The sequence below is a fragment of the Nycticebus coucang genome, chromosome 4 (assembly GCF_027406575.1).
Source record: "Nycticebus coucang isolate mNycCou1 chromosome 4, mNycCou1.pri, whole genome shotgun sequence".
NCBI classification, from domain to species: Eukaryota; Metazoa; Chordata; class Mammalia; order Primates; family Lorisidae; genus Nycticebus; species Nycticebus coucang.
The window spans coordinates 113,882,357-113,907,738 of record NC_069783.1 but is presented as its reverse complement, the minus strand read 5'-3'; the positions used below and the strand labels follow the sequence as shown (position 1 = coordinate 113,907,738).

Sequence of the window (25,382 nt, the reverse complement as noted above, 5' to 3'; positions counted from 1 at the left end):
GGGGGCGGTTTGGCTGGGTTTGGGGGCACAGGGCCGGGTATTGCTGCAGGGCACTTGACCCAGGCTTCCCCTCCTCTCTGCCCGGGGACTGCTGCTTCCCGGGCGCCCCAGGTGTTTGTGCTGGCACTCACGTTCCTCATCCTCTTCCTCGGCAATTTCTTGACCACACTCAAAGTCGTGCACACCAAACTCCAGAAGAACAGAAACAAGACCAAGAAGGCTTGAGCCTCAGACTCCTGTGCCCCTTGAGCTCCTGGACTTTGAGACTGCTGGGGAGCCCGGTGGCACCTGGGCTGCTGAGCGCCTCCAGGAGTGCCAGGCTGTAGCCGTCTCAGGGGCCAGTGGCAACGCCGTAGGGCCTGGTCTCTGCCGGACACGAGGAATGTGAACCCTGCCTGTGCGCACAGGATTAGCCCACCTATTTATAACATATTTAATACCAGGTCCTCCTGATGTCCCAGCCAGGACTGGGCCAGTCTTCCTGGGGGAGAGGCCTGAAGCCTCAGGGAGCCCCTTTGTCCCCACTCCTGTCATTTGAACCCCTCACCTTGGGGTTTGGATGTGCTTCACGGGTTGAATTTCTGCTGACCTGCTACTCACCGAGTCCCAGGCAAGTGGTGGAATGAAGCCCTCCATGCCCACACCCTCAGAGCCTCCCCTCCCCTGGGGCCTTGGCCTCTGCTGTAAGCTCCACTCCCTGCAGCGGGAGCTATCAAGTTCTCAGAGAACCACTGTCCATCTTTGTGTGCTTTTTGTGCTTCCTGGCTTGTCCACCCGTGGCCACCTGGGAGGTCCCGAGAGTCCAAGGGTCACCACCTGAGGGTGTCTTAGCACCTGTGGGCTCTGAGTGACTCTGGAAGCTCCATCCTTCTCAGGTTGTCTGATGCCACCCCCCTACAGCCCACCTGTCTGCTCCTGCAGCATGTATTCCAGGAGTGGCACCATGACCTTCAGCGCTGGCTGGCATTTAGGCTATCATAGAGGTCTCTCAACTCTCCATGTCTCTTCCTCCAGCTCAGAGGCTCTAGAATGTGGGGGTATATTGGGGTCTGAGGAAGCTCACCCACAGAGGCCACCCTCCAAGGCCAGGGCAGGGCTGCTGATCACCCACCTAGTGTCAGATTGTGTTTGGGGTGTGGGAGGCCAGCATGTTTGGTTAAATGTCCTGTCCCTTCTCCCATCTGTGGGCTCAGCTGCAGGTAACTATTTCTTACAAATCACTTTGAGCAGGCTTCACAGCTTTTGTCCACAGACATGCCTTATTTGGCCCTCAAAGGGATTAAATTTTTAAAATCAGTTACATTTTAACCAAAATAAAAACTCAGATTTCTGCTTTCCCTAGAAAAATGTAAGGATCTGGCAGTGTTTCCACAGGGCAAAACCGGGTGCCTGGTTCCCCACTCCCACAGGCCCCTCCACTCCCTTTTATACCTCCCTGCTCCCCTTGTCAGGCACCTAGGTTTGTCCTTGTTTAGGCATCAGCAGATGCCTCTAAACGGCCAGATGGCATCTGTGGCAACCAGTCAAGTCTGCAGTTGTAGGGCAAAAGCCAATGCATAAATGAACAGACGTGTTCCAATAAAACTTTATTTACAAAAACAGGCAGTAGCCAGATGTGGCCCACAGTCTGTAGTCTACTGACTTTTCCCTCTTAGACTATCATTTTTCCATGAGGCCTTCCAGAATAAATCCTTGGTTGATTACCCAGGAGAGGGCAGGGCCTTGGGAAAACTATATGGGGTGGGGGGCTTTCAGATCTCCTTCCCTTGGCAGCCTGACTTCTGAGAAGCAGCCCACAAGGGGTGCTGAGGCAGGAGATAGTGGGGAGGGCAGGTGCCACCTGACACCATTATCCCATCATAGGCAATACCGATGCCTAGACTCACTCCAGCACAGAGCAACTCTTAGTCTCTGGTGGGCATTAGAATCACCTGGGGCATTTGTTCAAAAAGTCCTGGACCTCTGACCCCAGACCTTCTGGAAGGAAATTCAGGGCTCAGGTGTCTGGCTGTTGCTGACAAGGCAGTCTGTGGACTGGTTTTGAGAAGCCATCCTGTGTGGGCAGGGGGTCGATCACGTCAGTTCTCGGAGGCCTGCATGCCCCATGTTGGCTTAAGCAGAGGCTGTGAGAGACAGAAGGTAGGTAGCTGGATGACTATTTAAATGGCCCAATCCCGTCTTGTTCCAGATGAGAACATTCTAGAACTGACTTGCCCAAGATCACACAGGGAGCAGATGGCACTTTTCAACTTGAGTCTCTGACAATGGGGATTTGGATAAGAACTTGAGTAGAGGGCTGATGGCTGGTACAGGGTGCACATCTTACTGCTAAGAGCTCTTTCCTTTCCCTCTGTGCACATGTGCCCAGCTCTGCACAGATGGTGGCCAAGCTGAAGGCTGAGGCTGACCTCTTACATGGGGGACACAGGCTGGGGGTGTTGGTAGGGTTGGTGGCAGCCCCTCATCCGGGGCTTGTTGCCTGTATTCTCTTGATAGGCCCTGGCCCTGCTGCCCCTGGAAGGAAGACAGGAAGCAGCTCAGGATACAGCTGTGCCTATCTTGGGAGACCAGGGAGGCGGGTGACAGGAGCAGTGGGCGCCCATGTGGAACAATGCCAAATCCACACGTACCCCGTACCAGATGTAAATTCAATTTCAAGCATAAGTTGGGTCTACACGGGGAGCACACACATGGCTGGAGGTAGCTGTGCTGAGTACACTCCTGGGTCCTGGGGACAAACACTGGCTCCAGGGCACAAAGGGAGGAGAATCCAGCACCCTCATCATCACCATGTTCCAGTGGGAGCCTGGAGGCAAGCTTGTGGTCAGAGCCCCAGATGGGGAAAGAGAATTCCAGAATGTTCCAGAAGTCTAACTCCAGGGCCCAGACACCAAGTGCTGGAGAGTTGTTGGGGATGGGGCCTGGGGACCTGGGACCTGTCAGTGCTGTCATGAAGGCCATCTGCCCTGGGATCAGAGCAGCAGGCAGAGCCGGTGTTTTTTCTGCCGCTGTGCTTTCTTCAGAGCACTCAGGGCCACCTTGGCAGCCTCTCGAAAGACGTCCTCCACATTCTCCCGAAACTTGGCAGAACATTCCAGGTAGAGTGCTGCTCGAATCTGTTGGCAGGCGCTCAGGCCCTAGGTGGGGGAGGAGCCAGCATTAGGTGAGGGAGTCCCCTAGGCCACCTGACGCTTCTCATGGATTTAGGGGAGTGAGGCTGGCTTTGGGAGCTGAACAGGGGTAGAGGCCTTGGCTTGGGGCCCTCTCTATTCTCTACTGCAGGGTTGGGTCCCAAGAGTGCCTGTGGATGGAACACAGGGCCTGTCTGGTGCTGTCCAACGAGGCCCTGCCCTGGCCTCTGCCAGGCTTCAGGCAGAGAGAGGGGCTGCTGGGTTCTGAGAGCTGGGGTTGGTTCTCCCAAGTGTGTCTCCCAGGCTTGGGAGAAAAACCGGGAGGACTCAAGATAGCAAGGACTTCTGATGCAACTCTCTCCCTTCCCTGGAAGCACAATTTGAGCAACTGAGCTTGCTACTACAGTTAAAAAAAATTTTTTTTTAGGTGGCGCCTGTGGCTCAAAGGAGTAGGGCACCGGCACCATATGCCAGAGGTGGTGGGTTCAAACCCAGCCCTGGCCAAAAACTGCAAAAAATAAATAATTAAAATAAATTTAAAAAAAAAATTTTTTTTAATGAATTTACCATTAAAAAATCTAAAGAAATAAACTTATCTTTATTAAGGCTTATTCCTTTTTATTAAAGTTTCTTACTAATTTTCCTTTGTGCTCCTGTTATTCCATCTTTTCTCCATTGCCTCTCCCAAAAGCCTGCAAAGGGATCTGCCTATGACTAGTGGGGAGCAGAAGCCTACTTTCAAACAAGCGTCTGTCCTGCTCATCCCATTAGGCAGACAAGACAGGATGTGGTTGAAAGCTCATACTCTGGAGCCAGAGTGGGTGGGACAGATCCTAGTTTCACTTCAGATTAGCTATGTGACCCTGGGCAAGCTACTTAACCTCTCTGGGCCTCTGGGGGAATGTTAACCCTTTGGACCAGAGACCCTGGAAAACTGGTTTGACTGTCTTTTCATCTATCTCCAGAACCCAAAACTGGATTAACCATCTTTTTCTAGATACCTATATTTCCTGTATTCTTTAATGGTGGCTTAATCCTAAGAGCCAAGTAAACTGGTTCACTTATTAGTTGATGACAATTGAGTACTATTGAAAAGAGATACTCTGGGCGGCGCCTGTGGCTCAGTTGGTAGGGCGCCGGCCCCATATGCCGAGGGTGACGGGTTCAAGCCTGGCCCCGGCCAAACTGCAACCAAAAAATAGCCGGGTGCTGTGGCGGGCGCCTGTAATCCCAGCTGCTCGGGAGGCTGAGGCAAGAGAATCGCTTAAGCCCAGGAGTTGGAGGTTGCTGTGAGCTGTGTGAGGCCACGGCACTCTACCGAGGGCCATAAAGTGAGACTCTGTCTCTACAAAAAAAAAAAAAAAAGAAAAGAGATACTCTTAGATTATGGGTATGGGTCTGCAGGGTTCATATGGTTAACAGTACCTGCTTCAGAGTTACAAGGATTAACTGAGGTGAGAAATGTAAAGTGCTCAAATCCAAGGGCTATCAATATTTTAAAATTACTATTCCTAGGCGGCACTGGTAGCTTAGTGGGTAGGGCGCCAGCCACATACACCGACACTAGTGGGTTTGAATCTGGCCCAGGCCAGCTAAACAACAATGACAACTGCAACAAAAAAATAACTCTGCGTTGTGGCAGGCCCAGCTACTTGGGAGGCTGAGAGAAGAGAATTGCTTGAGCCCAGGATTTTGAGGTTGCTGTGAGCTGTGACACTGTGGCACTCTACCGAGGGTGACATAATGAAATTCTGTCTCAAAAAAAAATTATTATCCCTAGAATCCTGCTCCCTAAAAGGCTATAAGGCACCGTAGTTGCAGAGGCCAAAGGGCTGGGAGGTTTTCAACCACAGCTGTGCCCTGGCGGGGGTGGGTGGGGGCAGGGAGGGGGTCTGACCTGCGTGTAGGTGATGGGCTCCAGCTGGGCAGCCCGGAGCTTCCGCAGCTGCTCCTTGTCTTTCCTCAGGTCTGTCTTGCAGCCAATGAGCACCATGGGGGTCCCACGGCAGAAATGTGTGACCTCAGGGAACCACTGTGCAGGAGAAGGCAGGGCGTCAGGGCTGGGGTTGGCGGAATCTGGGTCTCCACCCCCACCCCCATAGTCAGGCTGGTGGGTAGGCAGCCTCACCTTGATGAGGACGTTGTCGTAGCTGGTGGGGTTCATGACATCGTAGCAGATGAGCACAAGGTGAGTGTTCTGGTAGGACAGGGGCCGCAGCCGATCGTAATCTTCCTGGCCTGAAACCAGAGGGCAGATGAGGATCAGGGGGAGCCCCCTCCTTCTTCACCCCAAGTCCCCTGTCTGGACTCTGATGGGAGCTGGGGAAGTGACTGCGTGCTTCTGGGCCTCAGTTTCCTTATCTATAAAATAGGAACGGCAGCCCACAGTCTTGGATGGTGAAATAACATAGGAAATTGAGCTCATACAGTGTTTAGAGCTGGGTGCAATCATAGGCTAAGTGCTGGAAGTGCTGCTAGCAAGGATGGCGATCATGAGTGTGTGTCCCTGCACTGATGCTTGGGTCAAGGTTGAGGCTGCAGCCCTCCCTGCAGATTCAGACCCATGGGGCTGGGCAGTCCTAAGGGCACCTCCAAGTCCCAGAGGCTACATGTTCTGCTTTAGCCTCTAGCTCCCTTATCTCTGATGCTGTTGGCTGAATTCCTCCCCCATCATTTTTTTTTTTTTTTTGAGACAGAGTTTGACTATGTCGCCCTCGGTAGAGTGCCGTTATGTCACAGCTCACAGCAACCTCAAACTCTTGGGCCTAAGCCAGCAATTAACCTGTGGATTGAGACCCACAGGAACTGTATTAAAGGGCTGCGGCATTAGGAAGGTTGAGAACCACTAGCACGATTCTCTCGCCTCAGACCTCCCAAGCAGCTGGGACTACAGGTGCCTGCCACAACGCCTAGCTATTTTCTGTTGCAGTTGTCATCGTTGTCTAGCTGGCCTGGGCCAGGTTCAAACACACCAGCCTGGGTGTATGCTACATGCGCTGAGCCCTCCCCGTCATTCTTGCAAATGCTGGGAGGGTGAGGGGATTGCTGGAACAACACTAAGTGCCCTCCCCAACTCAGATTCACCCTGCAGAGTGGCTATCAGTTCCAGATGCACAAGAGACTCATCCAGGGATATTTTTTTTTTTTTTGTGGTTTTTGGCCGGGGCTGGGTTTGAACCCGCCACCTCCGGCATATGGGACCGGCACCCTACTCCTTGAGCCACAGGCGCCGCCCAATTTTTTTTTTTTTTAAGGATGGGGTCTGGCAGTGCCCATAGCTCAGTGGGTAGGGCACCAGCCATGTATAACCAGGCTGGCAGGTTTGAACTCAGCCCAGGCCAGCTAAACAACAATGACAACTGTAACAAAAAAATAGCTGAGCGTTGTGGCGGGCATCTGTAGTCCCAGCTACTTGGGAGGCTGAGGCAAGAGAATCGCTTAAGCCCAAGAGTTAGAGGTTGCTGAGAGCGGTGATGCCACGGCACTCTAGCAAGGGCGACATAGTAAAACTCTGTCTCAAAAAAAAAAAAAAAAGGCGGTGCCTGTGGCTCAATGGAGTAGGGCGCTGGCCCCATAGGCCGGAGGTGGAGGGTTCAAACCCAGCCCCGGCCAAAAACTGCAAAAAAAAAAAAAAAAAGACAGGGATCTTGCTCTCCTGCTAAGGCTGTAATGAGACCTTAGCTCACTGTAGCCTCAAATTCCTGAGCTCAAGCAATACTCCTGCTTCAGCCTCTTGAGTAGCTGGAACTACAGGTATGCAGTACCATGCCTGGCTAAATTAAAAAAAAAAACCTGTTTGTAGAAATAGGGTCTTCAATGTTGCCCAAGCTGGTCTTGAACTCCTGGGCTCAAGTGATCCTCCCGCCTTGGCCTCCCTAAGTGCTGGGGTTATAGGTTATAGGTATAAATCACCCCACTCAGCCTCATCTGGGGGTGATTTAACAATCCCAACACCTGGCCTCTCCCCAAAGTCAGCTGAATCGAAACTTAGAGCAAGGCCTGAGTTTGGGGGTGGGTTACTCTGCTTTAAAATAAGTTTTCTTGGTAACTTTTTATATTGACAATTTCAAACTTACAGAAAAATTGCAATAGAGTGCAAAGAACTCAGATTCCCCCAGTGTTACATTTTGCCCCACTTGCTTTTTCTAGATGTAAACACTTCTTTTTCTCTGAACCATGGGAGAGATTAACTGCAGACTTTCTGTCTTCACCAAAAGCATATTTCCTAAGGACAAGGGCCTTCCCTTACATGCCACAGGACAAGAACCTAGTCCAGAAAAGCATTAGTGGCACCATAGTCTAATCCACAGGCCACCTTCAGATGTCGCCCATTTCACCAATAATGGCCTTCATTTCCCCCCTGGTTCCTGGACAGGATCCTGCACTGCACTTTGTCCAGTATTTTTAAATAATTCCCACAGTGAGAACATGCACCTTTGGGGCTCACTGGTGATCCGGATACCTCCGTAGAAGAGCACTTTCACTTCCTTCTACTCAGCAGGGAACACCTGCCCACCCAGGCCCTAACTACTGTGAGTGCCAGGTGGCACCAGCCTGCCTTCTGCTCCTCCCTTGCTAAAGGCCTCTCAGGACAAGTGGCTTTCCACTGAACACAGCCAGGCCTCATCTGCTCCTGCCTGATCCCCATCCCCCTCCGCCCCCACAAGGACAGGGCATAGCCACCCTTTCCCTTCCTGCTGGTTCCCCTTCAACCCAGAGATTTCCCCCCAAAAGTCCTCAGAGCACTTAACAAAGTTATGGGCAGGGCGGCGCCTGTGGCTCAGTCGGTAGGGCGCCGGCCCCATATACCGAGGGTGGCGGGTTCAAACCCGGCCCCGGCCAAACTGCAACCAAAAAATAGCCGGGCGTTGTGGCGGGCGCCTGTAGTCCCAGCTGCTCGGGAGGCTGAGGCAAGAGAATCGCTTAAGCCCAGGAGTTGGAGGTTGCTGTGAGCTGTGTGAGGCCACGGCACTCTACCAAGGGCCATAAAGTGAGACTCTGTCTCTACAAAAAAAAAAAAAGTTATGGGCAAATGAGACACTATTTTGAAGCCTAACTCTACCGCTCATTTGCCGTGTGACCTTGACTTAGAACACCTGTGGGAGCCTCAGTTCCACCACCTGGAATACGGACATCATAAGACCCACCTCATAGGACTGTCACCAGCCACTGCGCCTGATGCATGTGGACCCTAAGAGTATCTAGTAAACAGGAGCACTACAGACTGTCCTTCAACCAGAATCCCCACAATACTGGAGAAAAGGTGAAGGATCAGAGTAGCCGCCAGCCCTGTGAGGCTGTTGAAACTTAAATTAATTCAGCTCCTCAGGCTGGGGGTGATGGCTCACACCTGTAATCCCAGCACTTTGAGAGGCCAAGGTAGGAGGATTGCTTGAGGCCAGGAGTTCAAGACTAGCCTAGGCAACATAGCAAGACTTGATCTCTACAAAAAATTTAAAAATGAGCCAGAGGCTCGGTGCTCGTAGCTCATCAGCTAGGGTTCGAACTCAGCCCAGGCCTGCCATACAACAATAACAATAACAACAACAACAACAACAAAATAGCCAGGCATTGTGGTGGATGCCTGTAGTCCCAGCTACTTGGGAGGCTGAGGCAAGAGAATCACTTAAGCCCAAGAGTTTGAGGTTGCTGTGAGCTGTGATGCCATAGCACTCTACTGAGAGCGACATAGCGAGACTGTCTCAAAAAAAAAAAAACTGGGCCAGAGATAGTGGCTTGTGCCTATAGTCCCAGCTACTCAGGAGGCTGAGGCAAGAGGATGGCTTGAGCCTAGTTTCAGGCTGCAGTGAGGTATGGTCATACCGTTGCAGATGGACTTTGTCCCTAAAAAATAAAATTCAGTTCCTTAGTTTTGGTAGCTGCATTTCTTTTCTTTTTCTTTTGAAGTTTTTGGCAGGGGCTGGATTTTAATCTACCACCTCTGGTATATGGGGCTGGGGCCCTACTCCTTTGAGGCACAGAGCCTCAAGCTGTAGACCTCGGTAGAGTGCTGTGACATCACAGCTCACAGCAACCTCCAACTTTTGGGCTTAAGCAATTCTCTTTCCTCAGCCTCCAAAGTAGCTGGGACTACAGGCACCCACCACAACACCCGGCTATTTTTCGGTTGTAGTTGTCGTTGTTTGGTGGGCCCAGGCTGGATTCAAACCCTTGACCTCCGGTGTATGTGGCCGCCGCCCTAGCCACTTGAGCTATAGGCACCAAGCTGGTAGCTGTATTTCAAGTGATGAATTGCCACTTGATGCCAGTGGCTCATGAACTGGGCAGCACAGAGCACCTCCATCATCACTGCAGAAGGTTCTGCTGGCAGTGGTCTCTGTCTACTTCTTGCCATCCCCCTGCACATCCTCACACCCCGTTGGACTCTTGTGCCACCTTTTCCCTGGCCTCCTGCAGTCCTTTGATGAATCCATTCTGGATGGATCTTAAAACACAAATCACATCCAATTCCCGTTTCCATAGCTGAAGCATTTTCATTGGCTCCCTACCGCCCTTGTATAAAAATCCAGATTTCTCATGGTCTACATGGCTTCACCTCCCTCCACACCCCTGCACTCACTACAGTCTAGCCAAGGCAGCCACCTCCTTGTTTCTCAAACCCACCAAGCTCTTGTGTCTCAGAGCCATGTACTTGGGTTCTCACACCTGGAATGTTCTCTTATTTCTACTTTCCCCTCCCCCATTTCCTTCCTAGCATTTGATGCTTAAAACATTCAGACTAATGACCTATTCTTTTTGCAGGATAACTGCCTTCTCTCTACTTTCATAATAATATACCTTGTACTTTATATGGTTTTTATTTTTTATTTTATTTTTGAGACAGAGTCTCCATTATGTCACCCTTGGTAGAGTGCCGTGGCATCACTGTTCACAGCAATCTCAAACTCCTGGGCTTAAGCGATTCTCTTGCCTCAGTCTCCCAAGTAGCTGGGACTACAGGTGCCCACCACAATACCTGGTTATTTTTTTTGTTGTAGTTGTCATTGTTGTTTGGCAGGCCCGGGCTGGATTCAAACCCACCAGCTCTGGCGTATGTGGCTGGTGCCCTTAGCTGCTGAGCTACAGGCACTGAGCCTTTATATGGTTTATGAAGTGCTTTTTCTGTTTTTTTTTGAGACAGTTTCACTTTGTCACCTTTGGTAGAGTGCCATGGCATCAGAGCTCACAGCAACCGCAAACTCTTGGGCTCAAGCGATCCTCTTACCTCAGTCTCCCGAGCAGCTGGAACTACAGGCGCCCACCACAATACCCAGCTAGTTTTAGAGCCTGGGTCTTGCTCCAGCTCAGGCTGCTCTTGAACTCCTGAGCTCAGGCAATCCACCTGCCTCGGCCTTCCAGAGTGCTAGGGTTACAGGCATGGACAACCGTGCCAGGCCTCTTTAAAGTGCTTTTGTCTACAAATGATTAAGAAATCCTTACATTACAATCTGATATTATAGGGAAATTGTGAATATTCTTATTTTATATAAAGAAACTGAGTTTCATAGAAGTGAAGTGACTCGCCTGAGTCCGCTGAATCGCTGACTGTGTAGAGCCAGACCAGTTCACTGGCTTCCAAGTGGAGTGTGCTTTCTGCTTATACATACTAACACCCTGTTTTGTTTTGTATTGTGCAAAAATAGGTTCTGGGCCTCTAGGATGTAACAACAGGGTTCATATTAAGGCACAATTACAGCAGTAGTGAGCAAGTACCATAGTCCTCTCTTATCCACAGGGGATACGTTCCCAGACCCCCAGTAGTTACCTGAAACTTAGGACAGTACAAAACCCTACATATATTATGTTTTTCCTATACTTACATACTTATAGTAAAGTTTAATTTCTAAATTAGGCACAGTACAAGATTAACACCAATAACTGATAATAGAACAATTATAACAATATGTCAGCCTCACTACTGTTACGTTAAGGGGACACTATTAGTAAGTTATTAATTTTTTTATGTGGAGGTTTTCCCATGAGAACCAGAAAACCTGCTAAACAAATTCAAAAAGAGCTGTAATATTAGGGACCACTATTAAGTAAATAAGTGTTCCCCAAACACAAGCACTGTGATACTGCTGCAGCCAATCTGATAACTGAGCCGGCTACCAAATGGCTCACGGTGGGTGGCATGGACAGTGCGGATCCGCTGGATAGAGGGAGGATTCACATCCGAGGGTGCAGGGAACAGAGGGGGATGGTGGGAGATTTCATCACACTACTTAGAATGGCGTGCAAATAAAAACCTATAAACTGTTTATTTCTGGAGTTTTCTATTTATTATTTTCAGACTTTAGGTAACTAAAACTGTGGAAAATAGGCCAGGCACAGTGGCTCATGCCTGTAATCCCAGCACTTGGGAGGCCAAGGCAGGTGGATTGCCTGAGCTCACAAGTTCAAGACCAGCCTGAGCAAGAGCAAGACCTTGTCTCTAAAAAAAAAATAACTGGGCATTGTGGTGTGCGCCTGTAATCCCAGCTACTCAGGAGGCTGAGGTAAGAGAATCACTTGAGCCCAAGGGTTTGAGGTTGCTATGAGCTGTTGACACCATGGCACCCTACTGAGGGTGACAAAGTAAGACTCTGTCTCAAAAATAAATAAAATAAAATAAAATAAAACCGCAGATAAGGGGGGGATGACTGTAGTTGTCAATTGGGGCCCTTCATGATCAGACCGTCCTCTCATTTCTTGGTGGCTAATTTGCCCTGGGTTTGTGACACCTCCTTAGAGAGGCTTCCTCACCCATGCCTACTGTCTCTAAACTGGTCTCTTTGGGTGGTTTCTGCTGATATACCTGCCATGATTTGTACTTAGATGTTTACTGTCTGTCTGCCCTTTACACTGTAAGAACCATGAGGAGAGGAACATGTCTGTCCTTAAAAATAATCCCTGGCACCTGGCAGGCATTCCATAAGCTAATTATCTTCAAATTGTAAAATTCTTGGTCAACTTCAGTAGAGACAGGGCTGAGAAGAGCCCTCTGGGTTTGGCAATTACGGCCTGCAATGACATCAGGCAAGATGTGGAGGAGTCAGGGGACAGTGGGCTGAAGAAGGAAGTCAGACTACCGAGGGTTGTAAGCAATTGTATCAGCCTGCTCCCCACTTGGGCCTCTGCCCTTACTGTTCCCTCTTCCAGAAGCCTCGTTAGACAGGCAGCAGCGTTGCTGGCTTTTTTCTTCAGGTCTCTGCAGAAATGTCACTTCCTCCTGGAGGCCTTTACTGACTGCTGTGAAATGACCTCCTCCTAAGTCTTTCCTATGACTCTGGCTTCATTTTGCCTTACTGCATGTTTCACTCCCTGACTTCACAATCTTTTTCTGTTTTTTATTTTTGTTCATCTCCCCTTGAGGACAGGGTCACCTCTATACTGTTCTGTGTTGTATCCCTAGGAATACAGGCAAGTTCAGTAAAGGTTTAGTAAACGAAGGAACAAAGGAGTGAATAGGTGAAGAAAGTGCGACAATAATCTCTATGGGTTTACACAACCCTTGCTCTTGAGGACATTTCACTTCCTGACCTATGTTAATTCAAGCAGCCACCCTTGGAGGGAAGCTGGGAGGGGAAAATCTGTTAAGAGCCCAAGGGGCTGAGGGGGCTTTCATCAAGGTCAGGGCCAGGTACCCTGTGAGCTGGAATGCCAACTTAGTTCCCGAGGTCAGCTGTCTGCCAGGCCACTTGGAAAGTGCCAGTTCTTACAGGAACCCTTCCCAGGCCTGCCAACTTGGAATTAACCTCTGCAGCTCACTCAGCTCATCTGGGAAATGCAGATGTGAAAAGCAGGGGAGCCCTGGTGACAGTGATCATAAAGCCAGTTAGTAGGGACAGGACAGTTTTTTTTTTTTTTTTAGACAGAGTCTCACTTTGTTCAGCTCACAGCAACCTCAAACTCTTGGGCTTAAGCGATTCTCTTGCCTCAGCCTCCCAAGTAGTTGGGACTACAGGCGCCCGGCTATTTTTTATTGTTGTTGTAGTTGTCGTTGTTGTTTTTTAGCTGGCCTGGCCCAGGTGCGAACCAGCCAGCCTCAGTGTATGTGGCTGGCACCCTACCCACTGAGCTATGGCACTGCCCAAGATGGACAGCATTTACCTGGGAAGGCTTACTCATTATATGCCAAGTCCCATTCAGAGCTTGCAATAACTCATCATCCCTCACAGTAACCCACAGGGTAGACACTGTTTTACCCCCTTTTTCTGGTGGAAAAACTGAAGCACAGAGAGCTGAAGTGACTGGCCCCAGGTCATACAGCAAAGGGGAAGCCTCCTAAATAACAGATGACCACAGATGGGGCTACTGGGATGCCTTTCTTCTCAGTCTACCCCACATGGTAGGAAGGAAATCCTTACCCTGTGTGGCCCAGCCCTGAGCCTATCAATACAGCTATCTCAAAAAAGAGGGACGTTAGGAAGGGAAAGCCCAGGTGCCAGCTCAGCTCCTCCTCCAGGCTGCCTTTCTGGCTCAGCTAGTCTCAGGATTCTGTGTGAGGCTCCACTTGGTGACCTGCAGATGAGGTACTTCCAATGCTGTTCATCCCATGCCTCCTTGGGAGGGATAGAGCGTTCCAGATACCCTCTCCTATCTAGGTCCTTGGCGCCTTCCCTCTTGTGGTCTCAGTTTCCTTATCTGGGAAAGGGGTTGATAACCCTGCTCCTGATATAGAAAGTCAAAGGACAGCAGGCTAGGCAATGCTGGGCAGAGGTGAGAGACTGCTATTGTGGTTACTACTGAAATAGAAACTTCCAAAGCAAGTTAGTAGCCCAGGTGGGAGATCTAATCCCAGAATCTCTGGACTCACAAGCTTTAGAGGGCCTCCCAGCCAAAGGTGATATTACTCTCTCCCACTTTATCCACAATGCCATGGCTTAAAAGGGTCTAGTCACCTGCCCATAGTCACAGAGGGGTCCCATTGGCCTTTACAGATGGGCTTAAGAGTTTTTATAAAAAGCTGGGCACCATAGGACGGCACCTGTGGCTCAGTCGGTAAGGTGCCAGCCCCATATACCGAGGGTGGCGGGTTCAAACCCGGCCCCGGCCAAACTGCAACAAAAAAATAGCCAGGCGTTGTGGCGGGCGCCTGTAGTCCCAGCTGCTCGGGAGGCTGAGGCAAGAGAATCGCTTAAGCCCAGGAGTTGGAGGTTGCTGTGAGCTGTGATGCCATGGCACTCTACCTAGGGCCATAAAGTGAAACTCTGTCTCTACAAAAAAAAAAAAAAAAAAAGCTGGGCACCATATAGGTCTCATTAAGAAATGTAGAAAAGAAAAAAGAGTTTATAAAAGTCTCAGAGTTACATGCATTTGTTTCTGGCCAGGAAAAGTCCTTGGCCTAGGTGCTCCTTGCAGCCACCTGCCTTCAAGAAGTTGGAGGAGGCTCGGCACCTGTAGCTCAGTGGTTAGGACGCTAGCCTAACACTATACACCGGGGCTGGTGGGTTTGAACTTGGCCTGGACCTGCTAAACAACAATGACAACTACAATAAAACAATAGTTGGGCTTTGTGGCAGGCACCTGTAGTCCCAGTTATGTGGGAGGCTGAGGCAAGAGAATCGCTTAAGCCCAAGAGTTGGAGGTTGCTGTGAGCTGTGACAGCATAGCACTCTAGCGAGGGCGATATAATGAAACTCTGTCTCAAAAAAAAGAAGTTGGCAGAGCTGTAGGGCTGTTGAAAGTGAGTTTCTCACTTCACACAGGGGCATTTTCTTTGTGGGATGGGCATTTCCCAGAGCTGGATTGAGGAGAGTATTGTTGGACCATAGTAGTACCCAAGTCTGCTGGAGGACACACACAGGGCGGATGGCTCCCAGCTCTGGCCAGGGTTGGTCATAGGAAGGGTTTGACTGCATGAGAGAAGCTACCAGAAGAGGAACCCATTTTTACTAACCCAGCTGGGGCCCGCCCACCTGCGTTTCCTCCCCAGGAGGAAGCTGGGGCTGGGGCTGCCCCAGTAGGTGACACCGTGCTCTGGTTCATCCCCAGTCTCAGCTTGCCCCAGGGCCTCCAGTGCTCCTGGAGTGCATGACATCTTCCTGTCCCCAATTCCCTGTCTTAGAAACTTCTTTGCCCCCAACTTTTTCCTACTATTTCCATCTCAGGCCTAGTAGGCAACCACAGCTCTTCACCTCCTCAGGGCAACATCACCCCAATCTGTGCCCCTCTAGCCCTGGATCCCACCCCAAGGCACAGTGAGCTCAGTCTCTAGTTAGTGTCTTAACAGCTCACCTCACCCCCGCCTCCTTTCAGCCCAGGAAACTTCAGGCTGGGCCACAGCTTCCTGCCTCTAAGGCCGTCAGCGCCTGGTAAGGTTTTGAGAGCAGTGGGTGTCACAGCCCCACCCTCCCTTCACCTTCGAGCACTGAAAGCCCTGTCACCCATCACCTGCCCTGCCACCCACCTTCCCACCACTGTGGTGTCTGGAACTGCTTCCGCAGGATAGAGACCAGCACCCAGACTGGCCTTCCATGTGGGCCCCTATGGGCATGGTCCTGGCACCATGCAGGGCCACTCAGTTCTGGGTGTTGAGAAATTGTGCCTCCCATGAGCCACACCTCTCCCACAGCTCTGGTCACCAATGGTTGGGACTGGGTCTTGCCCATTGGGTTCTAGAACCTTCTACAAAAACCTTCACTAAACTCATCTCTACTTTGGCCACTCCCCTCATTCTTTAGCCTCTGTCTTGCTCTAGTGGGTCACCAGGCCACCCTTTTCTGCCATGTGCCCTTGATCTCTGTCTACCCCACAAGTAGAGAGGAATCATCTGAATTCAGAGTCACTGTTCCTTCATCCCATAATCATTTCTCTGGACTAGCACTGTGACAGGCACTGTGCTGGGCCCTGCACGCATGAGAGGAAAGACCCAGTCTCTCCTTACACTGCTCGAAGACCAGAGACTCTCCTCTGGCCAACAGGGCCTCCTTAGTCACAGTGGGATACCCTGGAGGGGGCCACCAGATTTCTTCTCCCCTGAGGATCCCTGCTTGGTCAGCCATGCTGACCATGAGGCCAGCCTACTCCAACTAGGACTCACTGAGGGGCTCAAACCCTACACTGCTTTTCTTTGCTCAGAATAGTCCTGTCAGGAAAGAGAGCTGGCCTCTCTGCAGCTGGGAGGGCCTGAACAGTGGGAGGGTTTTTAAAAGTCACAGTGACTATACTTCCTGAGCCTTTCCTGAGCGCCAGACCCTGCTCGGAGTGCTATACATCATTTTAATCTGGCACAATCCCCACTACTATCTCAGTGCTGATGATAGATGTGGAAACTGAAGTCCAAATGTCCCCAGTGACACACAGCCAGTGGCACCAGCTTCAAAGCCCAGGTCTGAGTACAAGGCAGGTGGCAGGGATAGGATGGGATAGTGTATGGCCTGTGGTCTCTCACTGCTAAAGAGACAGTGACAGGCACTCCCCCACCCCTCCAGCAGCAGCTCTCTAGCACAATACTTCTTGCATCAGTTAGCACCTTCAGGCCCCTACACCACAATCTGCTCACATGTTCTTTGAGCATCTTCTGTACAAGGCCAGAATGGCCAGAAGGGGTCCCAGCCCTCATTCTAATGGGAGAGGCTCTGAGGGCAGAGGGAGGAGAGAAACTCCCTTGACTCTTCCAGGGCCTTGATTTGCTGTGCAATGTCTCTGCCCCATTGGCACCCCACCCACAAATTGGGGTTAATGGCCCTGCCCTTCCCTGACTCCCAGACATGAAAATAAAATGTCCCCAGACAGACCATGACTTTTACTGCCCTCCCAGCCATGCCTTAGGAATTCCTCAAGCCTTTGGCTTTCCTAGCTTACATGGGGCTGGAGGCATGCTCTGTTCTGGGGGTGGCATTGCAGAAGCCCCATCTAATAAGTGAAGGGTCCTTCCTCAGAGGCTACTGCAGGAACTGCTTAAGTCAGGAATGGAGGAGAGTCTGAAGCTGGAATGGACAGGATCTACCTGAGAGATTGGAGGTCTCTGGATTTTCGCTCCACCATGGGTCAGTGAGAGGCTTTACCTCACACATACAAGACTTGGATGCCAGGGGAAGGGACAACTGCTGACTTGGTTCCACATAGGTCACTAAACACTGAGTCACAGAGGCTGGGTGAGGCCTCACCTAGGGATCTCAACCTTTGCTCTCCAATGTTGGAGCCCAGAGGCAGCAGGGGTCTTCTCACCCTCCCAGCCATCACAACACTGAGGCTAAGGACCCTGATAGAATTAGCATAAATCCATAAAATCCACTTGTGTGGGGAACTGCAGGTGGCAGGGAGAACCTTATTTTGGTCCCATGTTCCCCAGAGCTCTGATCCATCCTTCATTATAAAATTGCTTGGTTTCTCCCAAGAAGCCAAGAAAGCACAGAACTAGCTGTAGCTATAAAATTCTAGAAGCAGGAACTGCAGTCCATGGAATCCCAGAAGCCAGGGACACAGAACTCACATCCACAAGATCCTGGAGCTTTAGGACACGGAACTGCAGGCTACAGGCCATAGAATCCCAGGGCCTTAGGCTCTGATCTGCAGCCCAGAGGGTCCTAGAACCACAGGGCGCAGAAGTGCAGCCCACTCAATCCTAGCACCAGAGACTCCAATCTGCAGCCCACAGAGTCCTCAGAGACCACAGAATGTAACACACCAATTCTGGAACCACAGGAGGCTCAGATGTAGCTTATGGTTTTTTAGAATGACAAGAGAGGAACCAGCCCTGGGCTCTGAACGTATCAGTGCTGGGAGGGTGCAGGGAGTTCACTCCGTCCAAACGCCCTCCATTTACAAACGGAGCCACTGAAGCCTCTTGCCTCCAAGGCCATCCAGCCAGGCTGTGGTCCAGTGGCTCCTGGTCAGGGTCCCTGCACAGCCCCCAGGAGTAATGGGAAGTCAGGGCTATGCAAAGGCTTGCGGGTGGGGATGCCCCAGTGGGGGAATGCCCAGGTAGGGGAACCCCTCGGTCAGACGCCAGAGACCCTGGGCGCACATACACACTCACCGGCCGTGTCATAGAGATTCAGGGTCACCTCCTTGCTACCCACGGTTATGCTGGCCGTGTACTTCTCGAACACCGACGGTGCGTAGTGCTGTGGGAGAAGGGGTGGGGCTGGTCCTTAAAGAGAACCCCCACTGTCCACCACTGTCACCCAATTCAGCTCAGTCCCCTCAACCTGCTGCTAGGCTCTAGAATTCCCAAGGGGGTGCCCAGGGTGGCAGCTGCCTCTCCGTGCTCAGGGTGCCAGAGCCCCCAGGGTCCGGGGTTTGGACACAGGCTGAGGTATGTCCCTCACCCCCAGTGGTCCCAAGCCCATCCCCGCCACCCCCCAGCCTATGTCCATAAGCCCACCTGGGGGGGAGGGGTGTCTCACCTCGGGGAAGGAACCCTGGCAGTACACCATAAGCAGCGAAGTCTTGCCGCAGCCGCCGTCGCCCACGATCACGATCTTCAGCTCCTTCCTGCCCGGGCCCGGGGCGGCGATCTGGGCCGGGGCCCCGGGGGTGTCCATAGCCCGGAGCCAGCAGCACTAGCTGCCGCGCGCCTGGCGGACAGCGGGAGCTCAGCGCTCGGGGGCGGGGGCGGTTGCAGGGGCGGGGCCAGGGAAGCCCCGCCCATTCGGAGCCTGAACCACCTCTGCCAGGCAGCCTCCCTGGCCGGCCTCCCAGCCTGTTTTCTCTACGCTGAAGTCCCAACGCTGGGTAGCCACCTCTTTTTCCCAGAGAAACTGAGGTATCTGAGAAAACGGTGCTCAGCTGCCGTCCATCTCCATCCCAGAGCGTCACAGCGCGCCCCCCGCCGGCAAGACTGGATCGTTTGGCCATCCACTTTGGGCGTCCTTTATTGGCTGACTCCACCTTCTGGCAGGGGCCCTCTGATTGGCCGGCTCGGCCCCCCTTAGACCGGGCTCCCTTGATTGGCAGGCTGTGTCTCCAGCTCCCCGGTTCGAAGAATCCAGGTTTCAAGCTCCGGGAAAAGCCCCCCACCCTTGCCCTGCCCGAATTGTGTGGTTTGGGTAAGGCTGCCTCTGACCTGTTTCCCCACAGGAAGTAGTGGCACTGGTGCCAGAGAAGCTGACTTGGGGGGTCTTGTTTGCCCCCTGAAACCATGTGTCTGTACCGGCTAGCGGTGAGAAATTGGGTTCCGCTTACCTGAGTCCCCTTCCATAGGAGCGCAGTATGACCGCGGGCGCCCTCTGCCGGGCAATAGCCTCGGCGCAGGCCGCTCAGAGAGCTAGCGACTTTGGAGGGCAAGCTCCTCCTCCCAACAGCGGCCAGAGGTGTGAACAGAGCAAGACATCATCCGGGAGGGGACAGGTTGGGGGTAGATCTAGTTCATATCAGCTGTGTCCCCTTCCGTGGACTTTGGAGAGACTGGTAACCTCCACACCTACTAATTTGTTTTGAGGCAGCTACATGTCCTTCGTCCCTTGGAACCCTTTCATCCCTTGATCAAACCAGCACCTCCTATATGCAGGTACTTAGCAGGGGTAGCTGGCTGTTATCTGTGGCCCCTATTCCTTCCCTCCTTGCTACCCTGAACTGTCCCCTGCACCAGACGAGTGATCAGGGCTGGCAGAGACCCCCACAGCCGGTCCACGGAAGAGGGCATCCCACCTGGGGTAGGTGGAGCTCATATTTAACACAATCCACCCAGCAGCCTGGTTGGGGAAGAGGGAAAATGACCTCACGTAGTTTTCCCGCCAAAAAGAAACTTCTTGCCTCTGAGCCCAGCCTGAAGACTCAATTTTCAGGGCCTCAGCAAAGGTCAGGTAAACTTCATTTCGTGGAGGAAAAGTGCCAACCTGGCAATTCCATAAATGCCAGGTCAAGGCACTCAGTGGACCAGCGGGTGCAAAGCAGGGTATGACCGCCAGAGGGCAGCAATGACTGCCGTGGAAGCCAAAGCAGCGCTAGGAAGGGCAAGCTAGAACTGGCCCCCCAGATTGTTGGGGGGCAGGGAGTCCTTTGGGCATCTTCTAGGTCAAGCACCCCACAAATTACAGCAAGTCATCCATTCCTTTTTTGCAGCACATTTATTGAGAAGCAATTGTGTTCCAGCCTGTTAGGAGCTCAGGAAAGGGTTTAACAAGTTGGCTGGCATGTGAGCTAAGCCTGGCAATGTGGAGGGCAGACTAAGGGAAGCAGGATGGGTATGTAGCCTAGAAAAAGGTATGGGGGCTCTGAAAGCCCTGTCTGGTTCTGTGGAGGGAGGGGAAGCCAGGCAGGGCTGTCAGAGCAACTGGGTCACACCATGGAGGACACAACTGCCAAGTTCAAGGAGGTTGGTGGGGTGGACAAGAGACTCCTGAACAGGAGGTGCCCAGCACAGCCAGGCCCTGAACTCTCAGGGGGTGACCAGCAGGGAGCCGTTATTAGTTGGTGCTATCTTTCAGTGGCAGAAGTGGAGGGACTAGGTCCAGAGACCTGTGAGAAGTGAGGTTTTCCCAGGACCAGAGGAGGGAGGACAAGCCAGGGTACAGTGACAGTCACTCAAGGAAGGAAGGACACCTCAGCAGCTTGTCCCAGGCATCTGCTTCAGGGAGCCTGAAGCTGAGAGAAGGACTTGGGAAGGAGAGAAGGAGGGCGGGAGGGCAGCCGCCCATCTGCCAGGGGAAGAATTCATTTAGAAGGGTCACTGGAAACCTAGCATACTGGACAAGGGCCTGACTGTCCTCAAAATCCTCAAACCTTAGTCCCCACTTTCTCCATCTGATAAATGGGGCTATAATCTCTACTTAGGACAAGCCTGCACAAAACTAGAGGAAAGGAGGGAAGGAGGGAAAGAGGAAGGGTGGAAATGGGCACAAGTGCATCTTCCCAGCCCAGCTCCAGGCCAAGCAGAACAGCTGACACTGCCCAGCCTGCCACCCATCCCTGCCTGGCCAGTAGGCTGGCAAAACCCCAGCCTTGTCCGGCCTAGAGCATGTTTAATTTGGATCTGGCTCCCGTGGTGATGGTGGGGCTGGATCTGTAGCTAAAAATACCCAGGAGCCAAGCCAGCTGCTCAGAGCTTTCTCAGAGGCCGCCAGGCCAGCCAAGGACCTGAGTATGCCTGCTGGCCAGAGGCTGCTCCCTTACCTGCGCTGTTCCAGGGACCTCCATCACTGTTGCTGAACTCAGAGATTCACTGGGAATTCCTGAAGAGTTGTAGGAGGCAAGAAAGAGGTTATAGCAGTCACATACCAATACCAATTCGGTACCAAATAAACACTGAAGGAGGGACAGTCCGTAACAGAATATTATAATTTCATGAAAACCTACTTATTTTATGTATCATTGTAAAAGTAACAACACTTTAGTCACCTTCTCTCCATGTTCTTTTCATTACATTTTCTTCTTCTCTTTGTGGTGGGGACAGATGTATTTATTTGCTGCATTCACTGCATGCCTTCAAATATTTCTGGTCTCCCCCACAGGGACGAAGGTAGCAGCAACACCTCTTTTGGTAAACTTTCCACTGCTTGTCTTGTTAACTATTCCTTTTGGTTCAGTATGAGCTGTTCCTCTTGTCATCATGCCTTATCCTTGATTGTACTCATGTCCACAAAGATTCATTGCCATTGTATATTTTTTGTGGTGACTGTTTGCATTTTGGGTGCGCCTTCTTATGTTTTCTTCACAGAGCCATTGTGCCAAATCCTTCAAAAAGTATTTTCTTCCCAATTGTTTATTTGAATGACCAGTGGCTATTTGTTTCCCCAAAAATCACATATGAATTGTATGCTACAATGTCAATGATGTGGAAGAAAACTGTCAGGGGCCAACCTTGGTGACAGGAATAAGTTTTCATGTACTTACTAAGTGTCTCAACACCTGTTTTAGTAGCATTGTAAAAGTGGGTTACATCAGGCTTATTATCTGTCATCTTCATATCGTCAAGCTGTGTGGAAAGTACTGTAACTACCTTTTCTATCTTTAGAATTTACCATGTCACATAGGCAAAGAAGGCAAACCTTACTGTACCAGATGGACAGTTTTCATTAACACTGGTCTGAGTTCTAGAGGCAAATCCCTTTTATCACTGCCAACAGTACCAACTGTGGTCATATTCTTTTGAAGCAAGTTGAAAGCCAGGGAAATAGAGGTAAACTTTCTGTCCATGGCAATATTTCTTCCAGACTAATCCCAATGACAGTTCTGAACCAGTCTTTTTTACAATCTGGGAAACACAACTGTAATTACTTGGAAGGTTCTGATTTCTCTGTGTAAGGCTCTGCTGCAAAACAGTAGTTTGTAGAAGAATCACACAAAAGATTCTATGCAATTCCATACTTCCCAGGCTTCATTAGTTTGTAAAGTCTAAATGGACAACATGCATGGAACGACACCAATTCCTCATTGACCGTGACAGACTCATGAGTACTGAAGTGAAGTGAGAGCTATTTATAACCATATTCCAAAGCTCTTGAACTAGAGCAAAATTACCATGCTGTCTGCGAGCTTCATGTGTTGCATCATCATCAAAACGTAGATACTTCAGTAGGAGTCACATTCTGTGTTCTGAAAATGTAGCATGGTAAACTAGAAAATTCTCACTGAAAAGATCTCAGATATCATCTTTACTTTGCCCATATACACCACAATTTATAAGAATTCCAATTAGTCCTAATAGTTCTTCTTTTACAAAATTGCCAGAATTTTGGATGAATACGTCCTTACATAACTTGTTGACTAGATATAGCTTCTGGTTTGTAAACTTGATAATTACATCCACAGTTTCACTATCAATAAACAGTTGGAAAGCATTCAATGGCATTTTGGGTTCTATTCCTGATGGTACTCCTGATTGTGTCTCGTAGTCTCGTAGTAGGAGCTGATTGTTCTCTCCCTTAATCCTTCATTGAATGTGAGTTCCAAGTCATTCCTGATGGTGCTGTCATCTGAACCATAGGCTGCTCTATTTTTACAACTGGGTGTGGTCTTCTCTTGGGCTCCATGTTTTGCATTTCTTTCTCTCCATTGTCATCACCATCTTCCTCTTCACACTCTTCCTCAGAAGGAATAATTTCAAGTTCCACCTCTATGAATTCATCTTTTTCACTATCTGAACTAGTGAAAATGTCCCCATGATTTCTTTCAAAACCTGGCACTATCAGTTCTTCCTTTATCTCAGCTATCTCCTTTTGAGTCCCCTGTCTCCAAAGCACTGTCAGCTACTGACAAATTATATTGTCATATTTGTGTCTGTATCATGAGAAAAAAAGCCATTGCTTGACATAAATGGATTTACAGAATTATCAGATCCTATATTTTCAGTCATATATACCTTGATCTTCACCAAACACAAATACACTGCTAACTTTACTGGCTTTTCCTGGAAGACAGGACAATTCATCACTGCCTATAAGAAAAATGCTGAAAACTGCTGATCCAAAATTGCTGACATTCGAGTGTCACAGATGGGTGGGTAAGGGTCTGATAACAAAAGTCATAAAGGGTGAACACTACCAGCTCTCTCAATAAATAAATATACAATAAATAAATATACAACAACAAAATCATGATGGGGTCGATCCCTGACCTCCCCCCACATTGGTATGCGACTAAACTGGTTCTGGTTCTTGACACAAAAGCTGCCAGGACACAGAAGCCTAGTGCAGCTGCCAGGAGGCATCTGTGGGGTAAACTCATTTGTGTACACACAGAGGCCTGTGCTACAGTGAGGCCAACAGGGAAATGGAACCCAGAAAGGCAGCAGGGGCCTGGTCTTTTCAGGGCAAAGTCCAGCAGGCCCAGGTCAGGCTGAAGAGGCTGCTTATCGGTCTCATCACTTCCCTGGGTGCTGACAGTGCTTTGGAGACAGGGAGCTCAAAAGGAGATAGCTGAGATAAAGGAAGAACTGATGGTGCCAGGTTTTGAAAGAAATCATGGGGACATTTTCCCCGAGATGCTCCTCACATGAGACAAAAGACACTGAGCCCTAGTAGGTGAAACCATTTCCAGGGACAGGAAGTGGCTAGGGGAATACAGGGCTGTCTGCCTGACCTGCTGAGGACTCCCCCAGGCCCTGCTGCCCAGGAGCACTGGAGGGATGGGAGGTTCACTTCAGGAGGACACAAAACTCCCTTTATACTCAAACAGCTCAAAAGCTATCCGAACTTCCTTTTCCCAGTGTGCATATAGCAAAAACTTGCCGAAAACACACCAACTAGAAAGCTCTGAACCCACATGATCAGAGATGGTGGGGTTACCTCTATCAGGCAGAGGCTGCATCTCCACCATGAGGGTCAGAAAGGTCATCATTCCACGCTAGGGCTCCCATAGACAGACCGGAAGAGGCGGGGATGTTGGTGGCCCAGTAGTAAGGCAAGCCCAGCCACCTCCCAGCCCAGGCTGCCCTTCTGCTGGCGTGGCCCTCTCCTGGGGCTTGGAGCCATGCTCACTGCCCCGCCCCACGCTCACTAGGTGACCTGCAGCCAAGTGCCCTGTCCCACCTCACTCCCAGGGAGTGACATGGGGGGGGGGGAGGTGACACAAAAAGGAGAAAGAGGGGGTGAGACTCAAGTGGAGAGAGGGTACACTCCTTCCAGGTGGGCTACCAGCTTCCTCTCTGAGAATCACACCCAGACCACAGTTTAGCACCTAATTGCTCCCTAATTGGCTCCAGGGCGGGAGTGGAGGAACAGGCTATAGCCGGCCTGAATGCAGCTGGAGGCAGAAGACAATCAATTATTCAGTCATCTGAGGCCAGTGGGAGATAAAGACCCACCTGGGGAGTGCCAAAGACTCTTATCTACAAGGAGGTATACCCCTCTCAGGCAGCTGACAGGCCAAGGGAAGCTCAAAGTGTTTAAAGAGCTCCTCAATGGTAGAGTGACTGAAAACTAAGTTTCAGGGAGTGTGGAGGGGAGGCTTGCGCCTATGAACATAAACCTCATCATCTCCTCTCAGCAAGGATGAAAGTGCACTTACTTGTACTGGGGGGGGGGGGGCGCGAGGGGAGTCCGGAGGAGCATGCAGAGGTGTGCACCTCTGCCTCCCTCTCCCTCGGGGCAGAAGAGAGCATCAAGGCAGGAGGAGCCAACAGTACCACACTGCTTACTTCCAAGCAGACAACCTCTGGCAGCGAGGCCAGCAGACAGCTGGCATGAGAGGGAGCCCAAAATAACCCAGACAGCTGGGGTAGGGTGGGGCACAGGGATGGGGATGGGAGTCAGAACACCTGGAACCCCATCCTGGCTCTACTAGTGATGGCCTGGTGACCTTGGGCAAGTCGTTTTTCACCAGGCCAAGAGTAGGTGACTGCAAATCATGACCCCACCAGGGAACAGCCTGGGACAGGCCTCT

The 25,382-nt window shown here is 50.9% G+C and overlaps 2 protein-coding genes, 1 non-coding gene and 1 pseudogene across 5 annotated transcripts in view; 1 reads left to right on the top strand and 3 right to left on the bottom strand.

Annotated features, from left to right (window-relative positions):
- TMEM120B (transmembrane protein 120B) overlaps positions 1-250 on the top strand; it is a 48,411-nt gene extending 48,161 nt beyond the window's left edge. For all 3 annotated transcript variants that reach the window (XM_053586993.1, XM_053586995.1, XM_053586994.1), the window contains one exon: positions 112-250. In XM_053586993.1, the coding sequence (XP_053442968.1) occupies positions 112-225 (114 nt within the window). In that variant the 3' untranslated portion in view covers positions 226-250. The remainder of the gene's footprint in view (positions 1-111) is intronic.
- A 2,722-nt stretch (positions 251-2,972) lies between these two features.
- Positions 2,973-18,766, bottom strand: RHOF (ras homolog family member F, filopodia associated). Its single transcript, XM_053587003.1, has 5 exons — positions 18,467-18,766; positions 18,097-18,184; positions 5,260-5,369; positions 5,029-5,163; positions 2,973-3,137 (listed from the first exon to the last, which is right to left on the bottom strand). Exons 1-5 carry the CDS (start codon positions 18,602-18,604, stop codon positions 2,973-2,975), a joined length of 636 nt encoding a protein of 211 aa, XP_053442978.1. The 5' UTR covers positions 18,605-18,766.
- On the bottom strand, positions 11,098-11,159 carry LOC128585199 (U7 small nuclear RNA). The gene has a single exon (XR_008379929.1). It is a non-coding gene; the product is annotated as a U7 small nuclear RNA (small nuclear RNA).
- Positions 18,767-20,826: 2,060 nt separating the features above from the next.
- LOC128584387 (uncharacterized) lies at positions 20,827-24,338 on the bottom strand (annotated as a pseudogene).
- Positions 24,339-25,382: the final 1,044 nt, after the last annotated feature.